Source organism: Medicago truncatula, chromosome 8, assembly GCF_003473485.1.
Source record: "Medicago truncatula cultivar Jemalong A17 chromosome 8, MtrunA17r5.0-ANR, whole genome shotgun sequence".
Classification (NCBI taxonomy): domain Eukaryota; kingdom Viridiplantae; phylum Streptophyta; class Magnoliopsida; order Fabales; family Fabaceae; genus Medicago; species Medicago truncatula.
Genome location: NC_053049.1, coordinates 26,047,438 through 26,069,643, shown reverse-complemented (window position 1 = coordinate 26,069,643; position 22,206 = coordinate 26,047,438). Strand labels below are relative to the sequence as shown.

At 33.5% G+C, this 22,206-nt stretch overlaps 2 protein-coding genes across 3 annotated transcripts in view; one reads left to right on the top strand and one right to left on the bottom strand.

Moving 5' to 3' along the window:
• The window catches only part of LOC25502686 (amino acid transporter AVT1I), a 49,658-nt gene extending 47,405 nt beyond the window's left edge, over nt 1-2,253 (top strand). For both annotated transcript variants that reach the window (XM_039828514.1, XM_024772748.2), the window contains exons 2-3: nt 623-1,230; nt 1,647-2,253. In XM_039828514.1, the coding sequence (XP_039684448.1) occupies nt 623-1,230; nt 1,647-2,165 (1,127 nt within the window). In that variant the 3' untranslated portion in view covers nt 2,166-2,253. The remainder of the gene's footprint in view (nt 1-622; nt 1,231-1,646) is intronic.
• A 390-nt stretch (nt 2,254-2,643) lies between these two features.
• Nucleotides 2,644-21,264, bottom strand: LOC25502676 (uncharacterized protein Cbei_0202). Its single transcript, XM_013590227.3, has 14 exons — nt 20,887-21,264; nt 20,733-20,795; nt 19,318-19,752; nt 18,714-18,785; nt 17,803-17,928; nt 17,458-17,670; nt 14,589-14,636; nt 13,698-13,859; nt 13,396-13,557; nt 13,035-13,128; nt 12,829-12,947; nt 12,662-12,706; nt 3,233-3,561; nt 2,644-3,116 (listed from the first exon to the last, which is right to left on the bottom strand). Exons 1-13 carry the CDS (start codon nt 21,220-21,222, stop codon nt 3,328-3,330), a joined length of 2,109 nt encoding a protein of 702 aa, XP_013445681.1. The 5' UTR covers nt 21,223-21,264; the 3' UTR covers nt 2,644-3,116; nt 3,233-3,327.
• Between the last annotated feature and the right edge of the window lie 942 nt (nt 21,265-22,206).

Here is a 22,206-nt window from a genome sequence, read left to right as displayed (position 1 = left end):
CTATTTTCAAATTTCGATACACTAAAAAACTATTATGTCTACTCGTTACACATTCAATGACTGAAATGACTATTACCTTATATAAATGATTCAAGAATGTCATAAATATAATGACTCTTCGAACACTATTATAAGCAAAAATCAACATTTTAGATTTATTAATTAAATGATGTATGTGGTCTGTAATAAAGATCATATACATCATTAATTGAAGGAATTTAAAATGGTAATTTTTGCTTATAATAGTAATGAGAGGGTGTACAGACATGTCTTTTCTTAGCTCTCATTCAAATATGATTTGGCATTACAATATTATAAAGCTTCATGATGCTGGTAAGGTAAGACGTTTAGATCATGGTTCAATTGCTTTAAACCGTTTGAATCAAAGCATAGTCATGGTTGAACCGCTAAAATAATTGAATTGTGGACTATGTAAACGGATACGGACAAAGGACACAATATGGACACTGACGGCCGACATCACTAATAATTTGAGACAATCATATAATTCAATGTAATTATGTATCGGTGTCCTCCAACTATTCTTCCCTAAAATAATGTTCTTCACCTATATATGATTATGTCGTATAAGATTCAAAAAAAGTTCATATATACTTTTCAGGTATTGGGATACTCTCAATGCCATATGCAGTTTCACAAGGAGGGTGGCTGAGTTTCATGTTACTAATTATATTTGCCATGATATGTTGGTACACAGCTTTACTTCTAGAAAGGTGTATGAATCAACAACCATTAATCAAATCCTATCCTGATATAGGTGAGGTTGCTTTTGGATATAAGGGAAGAGTTGTAATAGCAAGTTTCATATATGTAGAACTTTTTTTAATTGCTGTGGTGCTTCTTATATTAGAAGGTGACAATTTAGAAAAGTTATTTCCAAATATGAACTTCACAATTATTGGACTTAATATTGGAAGTAAAAGTAGTTTTGTGTTAATCACTGCATTGATAATATTACCTACAACTTGGTTGAGAAGTTTAGGAGCTTTGGCCTACATATCTGTTGGTGGGGTAGTGACTTCTGTTGTTTTGATTGGTTGTGTTGTTTGGGTGGGAGAAGTTGATGGTGTAGGGTTTCATGAAAGAGGAAAGTTAGTTAATTTGGAAGGATTGACAACTGCTATGAGCCTTTTTGCTTTCTGTTATTGTGCTCATGCACTGATGCCCACAATATGCAATTCCATGAATGACAGAAAGCAGTTTTCTAAGGTAAGTAATGTCTTTGGAATAACATTTTATTCTTGTTTTTCTTATTCTACAAGGTTAGGTTTATGTCTTCCTGGTCTCTTGTTTTTCTTTTTTCATAAATAAATTTCTAACATATATAAAAATATCACTAGTAACTTAGAGACTAAGCTATGATATATTTACAAAATATTCTAACCTAAGTAATTAATAATATTCAACATAATATTCTATCCTAAGTAATTAATAATATGTATTTCATTAGTTGGTAATGTAATGTATTGAAAAAATTAATAATATTATATTAAAAACTGAAAATATTACTGATTTTTTTTTAATTTCAAATTGTAACACCCATTTGACAGAAGATGTATTTTAAAATCCAAGAGATGAAGTCACTTTACTTTGTTCTTACCACAGTGATATTTTGCTTATTGCAGGTTTTGCTGGTTTGCTTTATGGCAAGCACAATTATCTATGGAACCGTAGCTGTATTAGGCTACAGCATGTTTGGGGATCATTTGAAGTCTCAAATCACATTAAATCTACCAACAAATACAATAAGTACAAAATTAGCAATATATACCACAGTAATAAATCCTTTCACTAAGTATGCTATTATAATCACTCCAATAATCAATGCCATTGAAGAAAAATGGCATCTATGCAAGAGAAGACCTATTAGCATTCTCATTAGAACAGCCATTGTGGTAAGCAGTGTCTTTGTGGCACTATTTGTTCCATTTTTTGGATACATTATGGCTTTTATTGGTGCTTTTTTGAGTGTGGCAATGTCATGGTTGTTTCCTTGCCTCTGCTACTTAAAGATGAATAAAGCTGCTAGGCGATTTGGGTTAGAATTGATCATAATCATAGCAATTCTGCTCATTGGTACATTTATTGGAATGCATGGCACCTACATTTCACTTATGCAAATAATAAATAGTGTAAAGTCATGAAGGATTATGCTTAAAGCTCATAAACAACTATTTGAGTGACTCTGCTAAGAATGTACAATACCAACTAATGAAATACATTTCTTGTTAATTTACTTTTCGCTGATGAATAAAAGATAAAAAGGGAGCCTACATGAGCTATTGATGCATATTAGAATATCATCTTATAGTTCAAATGTAACTTACAATGTAAGCATTTGTCCTTTTTTTATCATATAATAAATGGCAATACCAAACAAATCCTAAAATATTGGTTGTGGTATAATCTTCAATCCTTATAAGAGCAACTAACCGATGGTATAATCTTCAATCCTTATAAGAGCAAGTAAATGTTAGTTGTTATTTTGTCAGTGGGCAAAGTTGAACTCATGACCTCCACATCACAATGTCCCTCCCCCAAACCACCAGCCACCTTGTCACTCCAAACTGGGTTCATCATTAATGGAGGATATTGTATATGCAAAGTGTAAAATCGTTCATATATATGAATTAGTTTTTATTCTTAATCGTTAAAAACTGAGAAATCATCTGTGGGAATTATTCCAAAGAAATAAATAGATGTAGCTTAATTTGTAAAGCTATTGTGACATTGCAGGGCCAACTTAAAGTAAGCTAGGAACCCAAACCTTATTATGAATCCTAAGATTGTTGTAAATACAGAAATAAACATCACAGTATAAGAGTTCTAGGCATGACCATGCAACTGGTGTTGTGTTTCCACCATCTCAAATTCATTTTATAGGTAGATACATACATGTTTTGTCAAGCTGATCATCATCCAAAATTGCAGCTACCAGGTTCAAAGGCCTTTGCTTCAACTTCAAAACGGAGCATGCAAGCATCTGGATCTGGTATGCTATTCTATGATCATTGGGGAAAAGGCAGCAACATAAATGAAGTTTCGAAGTCTTCCTTCCCGTCTCGGTGGATCAGTCTGGAAGACAACTTTGTTAGCTGCACAATTTCAACAGAGATACCAGTTAGCATCAGTGTTTCATCTATGAAAAGCTGAAGCTGACAAGTGACAACTTTGTGCTGACAGAAGAATAAGAGCAGAATCATAACATCACCTCAAATATTCAGCGCGGTGTAACTGGGATGCAAAACCTCTTCCATTATCTATTGTTTTCTGTGCCTGTAGAAATCTGAAGAAAACTGATTTCTTTTAGTACTTGACGAGTCCAGCATTACGAGCCTTGCCAAGAACAGATTTAACATCTCCATGAAATAAGTTGAATTTTTTCGCAACAGCAAACCCAGCATGCATTCCATCTACCGCGGCGCTAATGATGCCACCAGCATAACCTGCTCCTTCACCAACTGGATATAGTCCTTTTACCGAAGTGCTTTCATAAGAGTCAATATCACGAGGAATCTGGATTGGGGAACTGGTCCTAGTCTGGAACAAAACATTGTATCTTCTTATATATTATATATTAAAGTTAACACAAAAGTATATTTTAGCCCTAATTTTAACCTAAACGTATTGCATAAATTTACTATTTTAACCCTGATGCTAAATTCCCTTCTTATATATATCTTCTTATCTTCTTATATATCTTCTTATTCCTAAACAAAGCTTTGTTGCCCTAATTTTAACCTAATATTTTAGCAACTTTTCCCTCCTTCAAAACCTAACCATATTTCCTAATTCCCCTCCTCCAAACCCTAACCATCATTTCCTAACTTCACTCCTCCTAAAACCTATCTAATTGATTTCCATAAACCATATCTCCTAACTCCCCTCCTCCAAACCCTCACCAATATATTTTAATCATTTCTCCTAAACCGAAATCTCTTTTTAAAACAATATCTTTCTCTTAAACCGAAATTTCTTAATCAACATGGCTTTCAGAAACATTCAGACTTTGCTGTCATACCACTGCCTCACTGGTAACCATATTTTCATTCCACTCTGGTTTATACTAAATATATAGACTTTTGCTCTTATTCCTCGCTGTTGTAAAGTATAAATGCTTTCAATCCCTTTTAATCTTTTGTAGGTCCGTTGGTGAAAAACCCTCTTTCCGATCTTGACAAAGCAATCAACAAGCTGAGATTGAAATATAGATCATATATCGTTGAATATGACATTGATGCTGTATGTGTTTTTTGCGAAATATACCTATTCTTAATTATTTGCATTCTATTTTATCAACGTTTGTGATGTTTTTGTTTGTTATTTTTTTAGGGTGCAGTATGCTTGCCAAACATGTTTGGCGGTGATTTTGGAGATCAAATTGGGCACTATGCAATATTGACTGATCCTAAGTCCAACAAGTTTGAAGTATTGGTCGACAAAGTAAACGGAGCATTTTTTTCTCACAAAGGGATGGAAAGCGATTCTTGACTTTTACGGAATCGATCTTGGTGCCTGGATTACCTTGGTGTTTGTTGGTGACGGACAGTTTGATATACAGTTGACTGATAGGTTTCACAAGAGTATCCCCTACCCGGTTTTTGATCCCCCTATGCATTTCCTTCTTGACAAGATGAATTTGCAAGCAACTTTCGTGAAGGTGTGAAGATCAGAGGGGGTGTTCCGATGGTTGGGTCACATGATACCATCTACCTTGATGTTATTTACAATTAGTCCATGTTTAGATAAATTGTGCAACACCTTTCCACTTTGAATTTTAAGTTTTAGTTTCTTAGAGTTTTGGAAGCATCTATTTTTTTGTCTTTGAATTTAGCAAATGTCCCTTGAATTAAATAAATAATTTAGCCTTGCTTGCTTTGGTTTTTGATTTATATATTTGTGTTTGTGCTCCTCAAACTATATTTAGTAGCATTGTTGTGTTATTGAAGCATTTTAGTAGCATAGCTTTTAGTAACATTATTAGTAACAATTACTACCTTTTTCGTGACACTTTTAGTAACATTATTACTAACAATTACTAATCCTAATCTCTAAAATATGTTTTGGGAGGATTCAAACTAAAATCTTAATCCTAATTTCTCTCATTCAAGTGACTAAGAAATTTCATCCACATCTCTAAAGTAACTTTTTGGTGGAAACAAACTAAAATCCTTATTTATCTCATTCAAATAATTACGGGATTTCATCCACATCTCTAAAATATGTTTTGGGTGGAAACAAACTAAAAATCCTAATTCCTCTCATTCAAGTAACTACTAAAGATTTCATCCACATCTCTAAAATATTTTTTAGGTGGAAACAAACTAAAATCCTAATCCTAATTTCTCTCATTCAAGTAACCAAGAGATTTCATCCACATCTCTAAAATAACTTTTTGGTGGAAACAAACTAAAATCCTTATTTCTCTCATTCAAATAAGTAAGAGATTTCACCCACATCTCTAAAATATGTTTTGGGTGGAAACAAACTAAAAATCCTAATTCCTCTAATTCAAGTAACTACTACATTTCACCCGAGTCAACTATCTTAATCATTTGTTCTGCGCCCCTAAACCCTATTTACAAGTCAATTCTTAAGTCAAAGACACTGCCCCATCAAGAATATTAATTTCATATTATTTGTATTTATCTTTATCCTAAAATGTTGGGCATTTCCTAAATTTATTCCACTTCAAGTGCATCCATTTGTTTTGCGCCCTCCCTATTTACATGCCAATTCTTAAGTAAAAAAAAAAGCCTCATCAAAAATATTAATTTCATTTTATTCATATTAATCTTTATCCTAAAATGTTGGGCATTCCCTAATTTTGTTCCACTATTTTGTGCTTATCGTGATAAGTAATACTCTTTATTGTTCAACCATCATATCTTACTCACACGTATTGTTCGAGGGGTGATTTAAAAATATTGATTAATGACGAGGACGGCGATTATACCGTTGTTGCATCTAATGTGGTCTACAAAGAAGTTTTCCGTAATGTGTATGACTTTTTTGTGTACTATTCATTTTCTTACTTATTGAAATTATTTGCATGTCAACGAACTTCAGTTTCCCTTTTAAAATTATGTTATGTTAAAGTAACAGAAACTGCGTTTTAGAATTATGGAACAATAACAAAGTCTATCGTAATTGACATTATGCTTTGATTCACGACAATTTTTACATTCAAGCGAACTACATTGTTTTATTTTTACATGAATATTTACTTCTTAAAATGACCTGTGCGTTAGCATGGGTCAATGGTCTAGTTAAAGTTAACACAGAAGCATATTTTAGCCCTAATTTTAACCTAAACCTATTGCATAAATTTACTATTTTAACCCTGATGCTAAATTCCTTTGTTTAACCTTATTGAATTTTCCCCCTTCTCAATTTCTCGATACATCTTCTTATATATCTTCTTATTCCTAAACAAAGCTTTGTTGCCCTAATTTAACCTAATATTTTAGCAATTTTTCCCTCCTTCAAAATCTAACCATATTTCATAATTCTCCTCCTCCAAACCCTAACCATGATTTCCTAACTTCACTCCTCCTAAAACCTATCTAATTGATTTCCATAAACCATATCTCCTAACTCCCCTCCTCCAAACCCTCACCAATATATTTTAATCATTTCTCCTAAACCGAAATCTCTTTCTAAAATCATACCTTTCTCTTAAACCGAAATTTCTTAATCAACATGGCTTCCAGAAACATTCAGACTTTGCTGTCATACCACTGCCTCACTGGTCACCATATCTTCATTCCACTCTGGTTTATACGAAATATATAGACTTTTTCTCTTATTCCTCGTTGTTGTAAAGTATAAATCATTCTTTCAATCCCTTTTAATCTTTTGTAGGTCCGTTGGTGAAAAACCCTCTTTCCGATCTTGACAAAGCAATCAACAAGCTGAGACTGAAATACAGATCATATATCGTTGAATATGACATTGATGATGTATGTGTTTTTTGTGAAATATACCTATTCTTAATTATTTGCATTCTATTTTATCAACGTTTGTGATGTTTTTGTTTGTTATTTTTTTAGGGTGCAATATGCTTGCCAAACATGTTTGGCGGTGATTTTGGAGATCAAATTGGGCGCTATGCAATATTGACTGATCCTAAGTCCAACAAATTTGAAGTATTGGTCGACACAGTAAACGGAACATTTTTTCTCACAATATACAGTTGACTGATAGGTTTCACAAGAGTATCCCCTACCCGGTTTTTGATCCCCCTATGCATTTCCTTCTTGACAAGATGAATTTGCAAGCAACTTTCGATGACTATCTCCCCCCAATAACATCTCTTCTCGCTTATCGTCACAATATCACTGACATGGTTCTTGATTTCGAAAAAAAAATTAACTGAGTATGATGTTACTAAAGGTTGCATGGTATGATACACTTTTCGTGTCCACCTTAACTTCTTTTATTCCTTTTCCGTTTAGTTGATATAAGTTACATGGATTTCTAATTTTGCAGATTCTACTTTACACCGGCAATGTTCCGCAGATGCTTGATACACTCAAGACAACTGTGAATATTATCGACGATTGCGGTAACTTATGGGTGTGTGAGCTAAATTTTGCAACTTTTCCTTATGAACACTTCAAGATAGAACGGCGTTGGAATAGGTTTGTGGAAGCTCGCAGGCTCCGTGAAGGTGTGAAGATCATAGGAGGTGCCCCGATGGTTGGGTCACATGATACCATCTACCTTGATGTTATTTACAATTAGTCCATGTTTAGATAAATTGTGCAACACCTTTCCACTTTGAATTTTAAGTTTTAGTTTCTTAGAGTTTTGGAAGCATCTATTTTTTTTATCTTTGAATTTAGCAAATGTCCCTTGAATTTCATAAATAATTTAGCCTTACTTGCTTTGGTTTTTGATTTATATATTTGTATTTGTGCTGCTCAAACTATATTTGTTATTGAAGCATTTTAGTAGCATAGCTTTTAGTAACATTATTAGTAACAATTATTGTCTTTTGGTGACACTTTTAGTAACATTATTACTAACAATTACTAATTCTAATCTCTAAAATATGTTTTAGGTGGAATCAAACTAAAATCTTAATCCTAATTTCTCTCATTCAAGTAACTAAGAAATTTCATCCACATCTCTAAAGTAACTTTTTGGTGGAAACAAACTAAAATCCTTATTTCTCTTATTCAAATAGTTACGGGATTTCATCCACATCTCTAAAATATGTTTTGGGTGAAAACAAACTAAAAATCCTAATTCCTCTCATTCAAGTAACTACTAAAGATTTCATCCACATCTCTAAAATATTTTTTAGGTGGAAACAAACTAAAATCCTAATCCTAATTTCTCTCATTCAAGTAACCAAGAGATTTCATCCACATCACTAAAGTAACTTTTTGGTGGAAACAAATTAAAATTCTTATTTCTCTCATTCAAATAAGTAGGGGATTTCATCCACATCTCTAAAATATGTTTTGGGTGGAAACAAACTAAATTCCTAATCCTAATTTCTCTCATTCAAGTAACTAAGAGATTTCATCCACATCTCTAAAGTAACTTTTTGGTGCAAACAAACTAAAATCCTTATTTCTCTCATTCAAATAATTAGGGGATTTCATCCACATCTCTAAAATATGTTTTGGGTGAAAATAAACTAAAAATTCTAATTCCTCTCATTCAAATAACTACTAAATATTTCATCCACATCTCTAAAATATGTTTTAGGTGGAAACAAATTAAAATCCTAATCCTAATTTCTCTCATTCAAGTAACTAAGAGATTTCATCCACGTCTCTAAACTAACTTTTTGGTGGAAACAAACTAAAATCCTTATTTCTCTCATTCAAATAAGTAGGGAATTTCATCCACATCTCTAAAATATGTTTTGGGTGGAAACAAACTAAAAATCCAAATTCTTCTCATTCAAGTAACTAAGAGATTTCATCCATCTCTAAACTAACTTTTTGGCGGAAACAAACTAAAATCCTTATTTCTCTCATTCAAATAAGTAGGGGATTTCATCCACATCTCTAAAATATATTTTGGGTGGAAACAAACTAAAAATCATAATTCCTCTCATTCAAGTAACTACTACACATTTAATCCACATCTCTAAAATATGTTTTGGCGAGTCAACTATGGTTATTCTTAAGTAAAAAAAAATGCCCCATCAAAAATATTAATTTCATTTTATTCATATTAATCTTTATCCAAAAATGTTGAGCATAATTTTATTCCACTTCAACTACATCCCTTTGTTCTGCGCCCCTTCCCTATTTACATGCCAATTCTTAAGTCACGCTGATTTTTAACAAACCTTATTTGTTTCCCAGATTTACGGTTGACTCATGAGCAGTTGAAGGCGTATGCGTTGGCCGAACTAGAAACGATGTTGCAAAGTTTTGGAAAGAGTTTGTCTGATTTTCCTCCAATGCCAAAGGCGGATGCATCTTTAGTACCGGATGTCGAGAGTAGGTTGATTCACGATGAGATGAGTTATAATAGGCCTGTACTAGCTGCTCAACATGACCGGATGATGTCAACCATGACTTCAGAGCAACGTAATGTATATGATAAAATAATGACAAGAGTTAAGGAAGACAAACCTGGGTTGTTCTTCCTGTATGGTTATGGTGGTACTGGGAAGACATTTTGGAGGGTTTTATGTGCTGCTTTGAGGTCTGATGGTGAGATTGTTTTGGCATGTGCATCAAGTGGGATTGCTGCCTTGCTTATACCCGGTGGAAGAACTGCACATTCAAGATTCGGTATCCCTTTTACAATAGACGAATGCTCTATGTGTGGAGTTACACCAAATACACCGTTGGCATCGCTGCCGATCAAAGCTAAACTTATAATATGGGATGAAGCGCCAATGATGCACAAGCATTGTTTCGAAGCACTTGATCGATCTTTGAGAGATGTTCTTAAGACCGTTGACAAAAGAAACAAGGACATACCATTTGGTGGTAAGGTTGTTGTGTTAGGTGGAGATTTCAGACAAATATTACCGGTAATGCCAGGAAGTACGAGGCCAGAAGTTGTCAATGCTTCAATTAACTCATCTCATCTGTGGAGGTACTGTGAGGTCCTTACGCTTACAAAAAATATGAGGCTTCTAAGCAGCGCATCTGAATCAGACATTGAGGAGAGGAAGTTGTTTTCTGATTGGGTTTTAAGAGTTGGGGATGGTACAATTGGGGAAATCAATGATGTCGACATATCCGTTGTTATCCCGTCCGACTTGCTTATTCCAAGTTCAGGTAATCCTATTGCATCTATCGTTGATAGCACTTACCCAAATTTGTTAGGAAACATTGGTAAAGCAGAATATTTTCAAAGTAAAGCAATATTGGCGCCAAAGAATACCATTGTTGAACAGGTTAATGATTATGTGTTAGACTTGATTCCTGGTGAAGAAAAAATCTATTTGAGTTACGATACACCTTATCATAAAAACATAGATGGTGACGTTGTAGATGACATCCACACTCCTGAATTCCTCAACACCATTGTGGCGTCCGGATTGCCAAATCATCGGTTGCGACTGAAAGTAGGAGCATCTGTCATGTTACTCAGGAACATGGATCAAAGTTTGGGCTTATGTAACGGTACGAGATTGATCATTACAAAGATGGGAAAATTTGTGCTCGAAGGACGGGTAATATCTGGTTCTAATATCGGTGAGAAGGTGTTTATTCCAAGGTTATCGCTAACACCATCTGATAATAGAATTCCTTTCAAATTTAAACGAAGGCAGTTTCCGATATCTGTCTCATTTGCAATGACTATTAACAAGAGTGAGGGTCAGTCGCTAGAACATGTTGGTGTCTACCTACCGTCTCCTATTTTTTCATATGGACAGTTGTACGTCGCAATATCACGGGTTACTTCAAGGGTTGGTTTAAAAATATTGATTAATGACGACGACGGCGATGATATCGATGTTGCATCAAATGTGGTCTACAGAGAAGTTTTCCGTAATGTGTAGGACTTTTTTGTGTACTGTTCATTTTCTTACTTATTGAAACTATTTGCATGTCAACGAACTTCAATTTGCCTTCCAAAATTATGTTATTTTAAAGTAACAGGAACTAAGTACTAGAATTATGGAATAATAACAAAGTCTTTGATATTGACATTATGCTTTGATTCACGACAATTTTTAGATTCACGCGAACTACAGTGTCTTATTTTTTCAGTGAATATTATCTTTTTTAAATGACACGTGCGTTAGCACGGGTCAATGGTCTAGTTAAAGTTAACATAGAAGCATATTTTAGCCCTAATTTTAACCTAAATCTATTGCATAAATTTACTATTTTAACCCTGATGCTAAATTCCTTTGTTTAACCTTATTGAATTTCCCCCATTCTCAATTTCTCGATACATCTTCTTATATATTAAAGTTAACACAGAAGCATATTTTAGCCCTAATTTTAATCTAAACTTATTGCATAAATTTACTATTTTAACCCTGATGCTAAATTCCCTTCTTATATATATCTTCTTATATCTTCTTATATATTATATATTAAAATATGTTTCTGTGTTAACTTTAATATATAAGAAGATGTATTGAGAAATTGAGAAGGGGGAAAATTCAATAAGGTTAAACAAAGGAATTTAGCATCAGGGTTAAAATATTAAATTTATGCAATATGATATAAATTTTAACCTAAACTCTATTGGATAATTTTACTATTTTAACTCTAATGCTCATACCTAATCTCCTATTTTCATGAACAACCCTAATGCTCACACCTAATCTTCTTATCTTCTTATATATTAAAGTTAACCCGTAAGCCATAATTTTAACCTAAACCCTATTGAATAATTTTACTGTTTAAACTCTAATGCTCACGCCTAATCTCCTATTTTCATGAACAACCCTAATGCTCACACCTAATCTCCTATTTTCATGAACAAAGCAAATCAGCATCGCTTTATTTCCCCTATTTCTTCAAAACAAATCGCCCTATTTCTTCAACAAAACAAATCGCCATATTGGAATAAAAGAGTTTTGAAAGATTATGGCAACATTTTTTTTTTGTTAATATTACAAACAGGTGGAAGAAACATTTCAACAAATAGTTAAAGGGTATCATTTACGGTAAATGTCAAATATTCGATAAAAGGAAAATTATTTAAATAAAACATTTTACATGTTGAGGTTAAGAATGAACTATTTTTAGATACATAATATAACATTAACATATAATTTTTACAAAATAATGAAGTAACATTTTGTCAAAAAAAAAAAAAAAAGATGAAGTAACATACCAATAATATAACATTGACATATAATTTTAACAAAAGAATGAAGTAAGACATGATTGATAAAAATTAATATTTTTAAGGTGAATAAGTGTGGTGTCTGAGGTTCGAATTTCAACATCTGCATATATTTGGGACCACATGTTTTATTCTCTTTGATATGCATTGAGATTTGATTTTGTCTAATAGGGAAAATAAATAACAGCTGAGAAGCAAAGTCGCGATAATCACAAGCTTTATACAGATCTAATTTATGACTGTAGACTAAGCTAGGAGCTGGGAAATATAGAGAATTTTGGTGAATATGTAAACACAACGGGGATTTATTGATAATAGCCTCAATTGAAAAATGAGTATTTTTAATTACCTCTACACCGTGAAGGAGAGCCTCGTTGCAGATAAACCCTGGTAACTGAAAAGTTTGGAAGTTTGAATTTAAAAAGGAAAAAGGAGAAGAAATGTTTAGATCAACTTTGATAGAAAATTTTATGAATACTATAGTATACTAATTTGCAGGACATGAAAACAGCAAACCTCCTTGTCAAACGTTTCAAGTGAATGCTTCAAAGCTTCAATTATGTTTGCAGGAAATAGCTGATGAAGATTTGATGCCTTCACACCCAAGCGATAACTTGACGGTGGAACAGATGTAACTGGCACAAACTTGTTAAGCTAGGTTAATCTATAGAGAGCATGAGAGTAACATATAAATGGTACATGGTAATGGTCCATAATTTTACCGGACAACTTATTCTCAAGAAAGTCTGGAACTGTCTGTACAGGCACTACAAAGTTTCCTCCTCCCATCACAGCAGCTCTTCGTTCAAACTCTCTCTAAATAATAGTAGTAGTATTAGACAAAATAGATAACGTCAAATTTTAAAAGTTAAAAACTCTGCTATATGCCCATCAGGAACAAGCACAATGTTGAACAAAATTTCATAAGATGCAATACGGGTCCATTTCTTAAAGCACTTACGCTTAAACTCTAGATAAACAGAATATGAATTTATCGTTCCACTATTTAATAATTAATTAGTTAAATATAGTTGTAAGTAACGAAATTTAAATACAACAAAGATGTCAAGAAATCAGACCAACCTGAAACTCAACACCAGCGAGGGGACCATAATAATTCAAAGCTTCAAAATCATTCTTTGTGACTGACACCACAAGTGCAGCATTTGCCCACCTAGATGCTCGGCGAGAAAATGACATGCCATTGATGCATATTTCAGATGGACTTGTACTTGTGAGAACAACCTATAAGTTCCAATATTCCATACATTACTCCCAGTTGATCATTTAGAGAAATTAAAACAGAGTAATAGTTTAATAATACTAATCCGTCCAATGTAATCAAATGCAAATCAATCAGTACTGTATGTTCATGGAACGCTTACCTGCCCACCTGGACACATGCAAAAAGAGTAGCAACTGCGATTTTCCACCTTTGAATCAGTTGATTCATTGAAATCATCTTTGTCAATATAATTGGCAACTTTGTAATCTGCCACTGGGACTTTACCACGTCCACGGCAAACTTCAGATGCCAGTTCAGAATACTGCACATTTAAATTTCCATGCATCATAATCATCACAAATAAAAGTCTGTGATGAACAGCTTTTATGATAGTCAGAAGAATGTCAGAAATTGAATAGGATCATATAAGTATGTCATTGTTAATTCTAATACAAACAGGTTAGATGTATACAAAATAAACATCTAACAGAGCCCCAGAACATAAATTTACTAAATAATAGAAATCACGCCCAAAACAAAAATACACTTTGCTGTCCACAGACAAATACAAAACATCAATCCTACAGATCTTATTAACATATATACTACTAATTTAGTTCCTCAGGTTAAACTGCCACCATAATATCCCTCCAAAGAAATTTTCATAAAATTAATTTCAAAGAAACACATATCACCAGATTCATCCCTAAACTTTGTATCTTTATAGGAATAATTCGGCAAAAAGAAATCTTTGGAGGACTAATAAGGAGACACTTAGTTTTTAGGCACAAATTTGGGGACAATAATTTTTAAAGGTTGATAGGAAAATGGTATTTTGTCATTAAAAACAGAGGGAAATATACCCTCAAATGCATATACAACTAGAAGAATGCCATGTCTAGATAACTTGCTCCCCTCTATTCTCCCTCTCTCTTATTTATCTACGTAATCGTAATTATGTAATAACTGATTGAGTGGAGAAGGAGCAATTACCTTAGGTATATGCTTATGAAAAAACAAGGGTGCGTCATTTTTTTTAATGTATACAAACCTGTATTCTGTTTATTAGCTCCTGAGGATGCTCAATCCGTAACCCTACCTGTTTACAATGTATAAAGAGAAAAAAATTAAAAAGGGAAGAGATAGAAAATCATGACATGAACAAATGTCAAAGCAAACATCACATCATTATTTCATGACACTAAAAGTCAAAGTACACAAATAGGCCACAACAGGGTGCACCATGTTACAACAACAAAAAATAAGAATTTGGCCGATCTACAACTTTCTATGAGAGTCGGGGGCCTCCCTTAAGGATCAGATCTTTGTCAAGCTAAGTCAAATAGTGGCAAGTCTTTCAAATTTATCTACGTGTCATGTGAATCCCATCAATTTGTTAATTATGTTAGTAGTTATTTTTCCAAGTCACATCCATTGCGGGCTACAACCCCATTGGATTCGGTTCACTCTATTGTAGGGGTCCAAGTCGTATTGTGTCCACTGACCACTCTAGGGTCCAAATATTTGGTAATATTCACAGATGATTATTCTGTATGTACTTGTTTATTTTAAATGGAAAACTGATCATAGTTGTTTGTTATCTTTATAAGTCTTTTTCTCGAGAAATAAAAAATCAATTTGCTGTTCCTATTTGCACTTTACAAAGAGATAATGCCCCTGATCATTTATCTAATTAGTTAGAAAATTTGACAGTTTCATCAAACATCTTGTACTCATGCCCCTCAACAAAATGGAGTCACTAAATGGAAAAACAGACAGATTAACTGTTGTACCAACATCGGCCACCTCCACTTTTACCTTCAATACTAGTTGTACCAACATCGCCACCTCCACTTTTATCACTCCATCCAAGCAAAACTGTTGTAGGTTGTCGTTAGATTTCACAATTAAAGTTGGATTTAGTTGTACAGTTAATATACTTGAACCCCTTTGGTTGCCAAAGGCATGGCTGAGACTATCGTGACAATGTCTCCTGTCAAAATGCATTTTTAGGCTATTCTTCTCCATGATAGCTATTTGTCCTTGGCCACTTTACCAGCTTGAGATAAAAAATGTTTTCCTTATGGTGATTCAATAGGAGTTTACATGGAACATTTTCTTGAACTTGTTTGTGCAAGGGGAGTCTTTGGACTTATTTGTTGTCTTTATAAATTCTTATATGGCCTCAAACATTTTCCTAGGTCCCGGTTTGATAGGTTTATCACTAAAGTTTGACCTTTTAGCATGGATTTGAGTGATGTTGATCACTTGGTGTTCCATCGTTATTCAGCTGCAGGACGTATTTGCTTGATTGTGTATGTTGATGAGGTCGTTACAAGTAGTGATCATTATGGTAAATCAATATCTTTGACATCGTTTTCCAACAAGACAAACTTCATTGCTTATCAGATAGAGATTGCACGGTACAAGAATGACATTGCGATTTCTCAGAGGGAGAAAACAACTGATATTTTGGAGGATCCAAGAATCATCAATGATAACCGAGCAGATACTCATATGGAACTCAAGACCAAACTTCTACCAAGTTAGGGTGGGTTCTTCAAGACCTAGAGAAGTACAGAATGGAAAACTAAATTATCTCAACTTAACGTGTTCAGATATTTCTTTTGATGTTAGTGTAGTAAGTCAATTTTTTAACGCTCCCAATGAAGGAAATTGGGATGTTGTAATTCACATTCTAAAATATATTAAAGGAGAACCACAAAAAGGACTCTTGTATGAAGAGAAAGGTCATACACAAAGAAATATCCTATCAATTTCTGGTTATTACATCTTTGTTGATAATAACCTGATCTCTTGCAAGAGCTAGAAACTGAATGTTGTGGCAAGATCTAATGCAGAAGTAGAATATTGAGCCATTGCTTAAACAATAACTAATTGAACTAGGGTTTGGGAATGTTTCACATATGACACTCATTTGTGATAATCAGACAGCCCTACATTTCCCCTCAAATCCAATTTTCCATAAGATGACCAAACACATTAAGATTGTCATTTCATAAGGGAGAAGATATTGTCGAGAGACGTTATAACAAGCTTTGTAAATTCAAATGCCCAACTGACATATGTCTTCACTAAATCATTGAGAGATCCGCAAATTGAATGTATATGTAACAAGTTTGGTTCATATGATTTATATGTTTCAGCTTGAGGGGGAGTTTTAAAATTATTGTAAATAGGATAATCATGCAATTAGAGAAAATAGGGAAATATAAATACTTTAATTTATGACTTTGCAGATATAATATTCTCCCATGTGTAATTGAGGCCTATGGATTCACCCATTTCTCTTTTTATCAACAAAAAAAAACCACGACACCCATGTCCCTTGTCCACACTCTGGGTGTCACATGTAAAACAGAAGCGACAATTCATGAAATCCATCCATACCTCTATCATCTCCAAACAATTCTACTGTTAGTGATACATGAGAAGATTTGGGTGATTTGACAATTATATCATCGTGATTCATGTCTCATGCAATATGTCCCTACTGAAATTTTTTACTCAGCAACTACAAACTATTCACATAGAGGAGAAGGTGAAACTTTAAGGGAGGAATTAATACCTTATTAGTTGAGGGAATTAGAGGTAATTATTTAGTTAGTAGGGAGATAGACGAAATAAGGTATGTCGTCTATTGATAAGAGGGATTGAGACAGATAATTAGGTAGTCATTTGAGTGGATTGGGGCCACTATTGGGAAGTTGCAAACCATTGAAGCTATATATTATTGTTCAGTAATCATGGAAATGTTCCCTAATCCTTGTATTAAAAGGCAAGCATTTGACATATATCACACCGGATAGCACAGCTTACACGAGGAAATGCGACAGACAAGCATCACAATTTCCATAAATTGAAATGAAGATTAAAAGATAATGTCTAAGTAAACTCACAGCAAAATCTTTGGGTACCAGTTCCACATTGTGAGTAAGAAGCATTTGATATACATCACGAGCAGAATGACCCACCGCCAGAATAACTGCATCACATTCCAACCTCTGACTTCTTAAACGCAATTCATCAGCGGATTCTGATACCATAACCCCAAGAACTTGTCCATCTTCTATCTGTAGATCATCTACTCTTGTTCCAAACTTTATGGTTACCTGCAAAAACGAAGCAGCAGTGTTAATTGGTCAGTATGAAGACAAGTGCAACAAGGAAATTTACACTAAGCAAGATAGAAAATTACACTGACATGAGATTAATTTCAATGGAAACAAGTTAATGGAACTCACACCCAAATCTTGCAGATGTTGCCTGAAGTTGCGAAGTAATGGAACCAACCTATCTGTTCCTAAGTGAGGCTTACCATCAATCAATATCTGTTTTGTAGCTCCAAACTGCACTAAAGTTCTCATAACCTAAAATGAAGATATCAAGTCAACCATTTTATGAACTGCAGTTAGATATAAGGGCATAATGGGTAAATTAAAACTAAATAAATCTTATTGTTTTGTTAATTATCCTGCTAGCTAATAAAACCTTCCCAAATAAAATATCTATGGTTGGGTCAAAACCTACCAAAAAGTAAAAAGGTTTTCCCACTCATTTTTTTATCAAACTTCTATTATATTAATTTTTCCTAATATTCAGGGTCATTATTAGTAAAAGTAAACTAGAGGTTGCACACATGAATGCTGAACTGAGAATTAAATTAATAAAATTTCAATAAGAAACAAAGCCTTTTAGCGCACTAAGTGAGGTCAGTTTCATGAATTTAAAGATGTCATAATGTCCTATCTCTCAATGGTTTGGTATATAGTTTTCATTGATCTCCTCTCGCATGGTTTTCAAACATTCGAGTTAATTTTTAAACTCATCGTAGTTGAGGTAAGGAATAACGGCCAAATCACAAAGAGAATCCTTTTTTTATGGACTAGGTCAAACTCGGTCCCTGGATTTTAGACACTAGTGCTTCTAATCAGTGAGCGGATAATCCTTCTCTTTTCGCTAAACTTTCATTCCCTAAAAAAACCTCATAACATCACTCTTGTTAATAAGTGATAGTTATATGGTATATTCCCTAAAAATACCTCACAAAGTGCAAGGATCTCCTCAAAGCTTCTTTTGTTTATATATTCGTAGTTTAACAATTCTTTGTAAACAGTACAACAAAATTGCCATTTTAAATTCAAGTGAAACTAACCGCAATGACACTGCCACTATTGCGTCCGATTCTAGTTACCAACTTTCCATCACTCCAGGTACCTGCACCACCCTGCCACACATAAGTCCTTGAGAAATGACAAAGTAAATAAACAAGTAAATCAACATGGGTGAAGAGTAGTTGAAATTAAAGCAACATAAAAAAAATCACATGTGAGCTGACCAACTATATGTAAATCAATAAATCATCTCATTGGTGATTTTATAAGCATTTAGAAGAAACTCCTAAAAATATATAAATATAGCAACCTAGATGGGTCTAAAAAAGGTGCACAAAATTTCCATTAACTCTAATAAAACGTCACAATAAGATCCCTGCCAAATGGGTAATGTGGAGAAAGTTCAAACTATAGTAACAAAGCAGCACAAATGGGACAAAGCACTCTCTCGTGTGCAATCCTTGAACTAAATTGCATATTTGTCAGAACCTGACACTTCAAATAAATAATTGAATGAATTTGTAGCATGTGTCCAAACTACCTTAAATCAGAAGCGACGAATGATGCAACCATGAATGCAACATAATCTATTACGTATAAAATAAGCCATCACTAAAAGAAATAAATAGACATGAATAGTACAACCTCCCCAAAGCAGAAGTTACTTTCTAATTCCAAGATTCGCCGAACTATAAGAGCACCAATATCACGCCCCCTCTTTTCAACTGGTTGACCTCTTTCTATTAGCGTAACATCTGCACCAAGCTCTGCGAGAACAAGCGCAGCAAATAGGCCAGAAGGCCCACTACCCACAATTGCAATTTTTGGCTTTCTGGTATCCTGCTTTTTGTACAACTCTTTTGAGAAGATGCTGTGTCCATTTTCCCCTTTCACTAAATCTTCCTTATTTTCTTTACAGTCTCGTATAATACTCATCAGATCACCAAAATCTCCTTCGTCATTCACACGTTCCACAAGGCCAACTTTAGGCTGCAGCTGAGATATAAAGTCCCAAGAACGAGGTTCGAGGCTGAGGAGTTTCTGGACATCCATGTCCACAGTATGCACAAATTTAGGTTCCTAAAATTGATAAAAAGCATCAGCAAAACATTATAAGAGGATGCAAGTGCAACAATGATAGAAACTGTACCGTAATTTAAAACGATATTTCACTTGTTACAACCCAAATTCAGATGAACGTTTAAAACATCATTCGCATCAAATGAGATTTTCACTACATTCATTTGCAAACATGTGGTTAATTTTGGATAACATACATACCCTTAGAGGTCAAAACCAAATAGTTAAAACATAAACCAATGAACTCATCAATTTAATCTGTGACATAGTCAAGATTGCCCCAAGTTAAAAAGAAAAATATAAAAAATCAGTTTCCATTTCATATTTTTTACTCTTAAATAATGATACCAGTGTCTCATAAAAAAAAAAAATTAGTGACAGTGATATGGGATGTGACATCAAGGTCTTTAATGTGTTCACAGCTGCAACGTGACTGCGTTCATAGTCGTTGCATTTGACCGCAATGAAACCACAGTTTAAAACCTTGAACGTCACTAGGTAATTGCATTTTTTTTCAGTATTTTAATTATTTTTGTAATATAATACCTTAGGACATGTTTACTTCCGAAGTTTCCTGTTTCCATATCCACCGATAAAATGAGTATTAGAAAAGACATTATAAAAGTTTCTGAAAATGTGTTTTTAAAAATGGATTCATCTTCGATAACTATGAAAACTTTGATAGAAATATGGTACATGATATAACATTACGGCGTAATTTGATCCATTTAACTGACCTCCCTTAGTGGGATAAGGATTGATTGCTATTGTTGTTTTGATAATTATGAAAAGTTCAAAACCCTTATACTGTTGTTTTCATAAGCTAGCTATCCTAGAGAGCTTATGAAAATAAGCTAAAAACAACTTACGACATGTCATAAGTTTTTCCGATTACTCTTCCAAACAGTCTCATATATGTTTATGTCGGTAGATAAGCTCAAATAAGTCAGAAACATTACGAATGAATTCAATTAACATACCTTCCTAGCATCAAACGATTTTCTAACAACTGAAAACGGTTCTCGCGGTAACATTGAAGCAACCTGAAACAAAATAATGGCGCATTATAAAATAAAATTTAGCAAGAAATAAAAAAGGAATTAAAAATTTAAAATCAGTTATGAATTATTATACCGGGAACTTGAGAAGCTTAGCAATAACATGAAGAAGTGCATCAGAAACTTCTAGAAAGTCTTTACCAGGGTCTTGATCAAGTGGAACAGCAAGGTTGCATAGTCTCCATGTACCCTCAAATTTGTTGCTCTTATTATCATTAGATGATAAAAGTTCCTTGTGTTTTGACTTCAATTTTCTCTTCTCTGACGGGTACCGTTGTTTGCCGGTTCTCTTGTTCGCGCATTTGATGATGATGTTACTGTTGCGATGTGACTGGTTGCGTCGGTAACTGGGAGTTGAAAACCAGAAAGTGGTGTTCAATTGGTTTGAACAAGAGGGAAGAAGAAGAACCATGGTGACTCTTTGGGATGATTTGTTGTTGGGGGGTTTGGATATGGTGCTTTGTTGTTAAAAATTATGTTTAATTGCATTTTGATCCTTCTACTCTATCACATTCACGATAATACCAACCCAGTTTTAAGATATTTGTGATGATTTTCGCACATCTCTATTTAATACTACCTCCGTCCCTAAATATAAGAGCCTTTTACCAAAATTGTGGAGATTAAGAAAGTTGGTTGTAGTATTAAATTTGTATATAATTACTGTTGTTTTTACAATTTTATCCTTGAGAGAGAGAGTAAATTTATGTTTTCAATATAATATTTATTGTTGATTGAAGAAAAAATGCAAAATAAATAAGGGTATGTTGGTAAAGAAATAATTAATGTACTTGGAAACACCAAAGGGGTCTTATAAAAAGGGACAAATTATTTTTTCAAAAGGGTTTTATAATTAGGGACGGAGGTAATATTGTTTTTTAACGGTAAAAGATAGAAGAAAAAGTTGTCATAAAATAATTGTATAAATATTATTACTTAAATAAAATATTTATTGCAATTTAAATTTCAACCTAAATGTTTTACCCTAACAATGACGATATTTGGTCTTAAAGGTACAATGTAGAAAAATGATTTTGTCATAAATCACTAATGTGTTTGATTCGCATAACTCGTAGGGTGTGTGTTTCGGTCGCAAAACAATAAGTGTTGGACACTCCTGTACATGACAATTTTTTGTAATTTAATGTGTTTGTTGGTCGATGCATAACATATAAGACAACTAATTTTGTTATGTGCCATGTCTTATTCGATATGTTTATATTGTGGGGGAAAAACCTATAATCTATATTTATACTATATAAAGAAAACAGAGAGATTTTGATCTGTCTTTTTTGTTATTTCAATTATACTTTTAAATGGTTTTTTCTATAATAATGTTATATTGTTGGTATTATTAAAAAAAAAAAATTGTTATATTTATTATATTATTGTTGTC

Excerpts from the sequence above, each read along its gene's own strand:
- LOC25502676 (XM_013590227.3), bottom strand. The coding sequence starts at position 21,222 with ATGGTTCTTCTTCTTCCCTCTTGTTCAAACCAATTGAACACCACTTTC. Across the intron at positions 14,637-17,457 it reads TGGTACCCAAAGATTTTGCT|GTAGGGTTACGGATTGAGCA; the intron begins GTGAGTTTACTT and ends CATTGTAAACAG. Across the intron at positions 12,707-12,828 it reads TTGAAACGTTTGACAAGGAG|TTACCAGGGTTTATCTGCAA; the intron begins GTTTGCTGTTTT and ends CAAACTTTTCAG.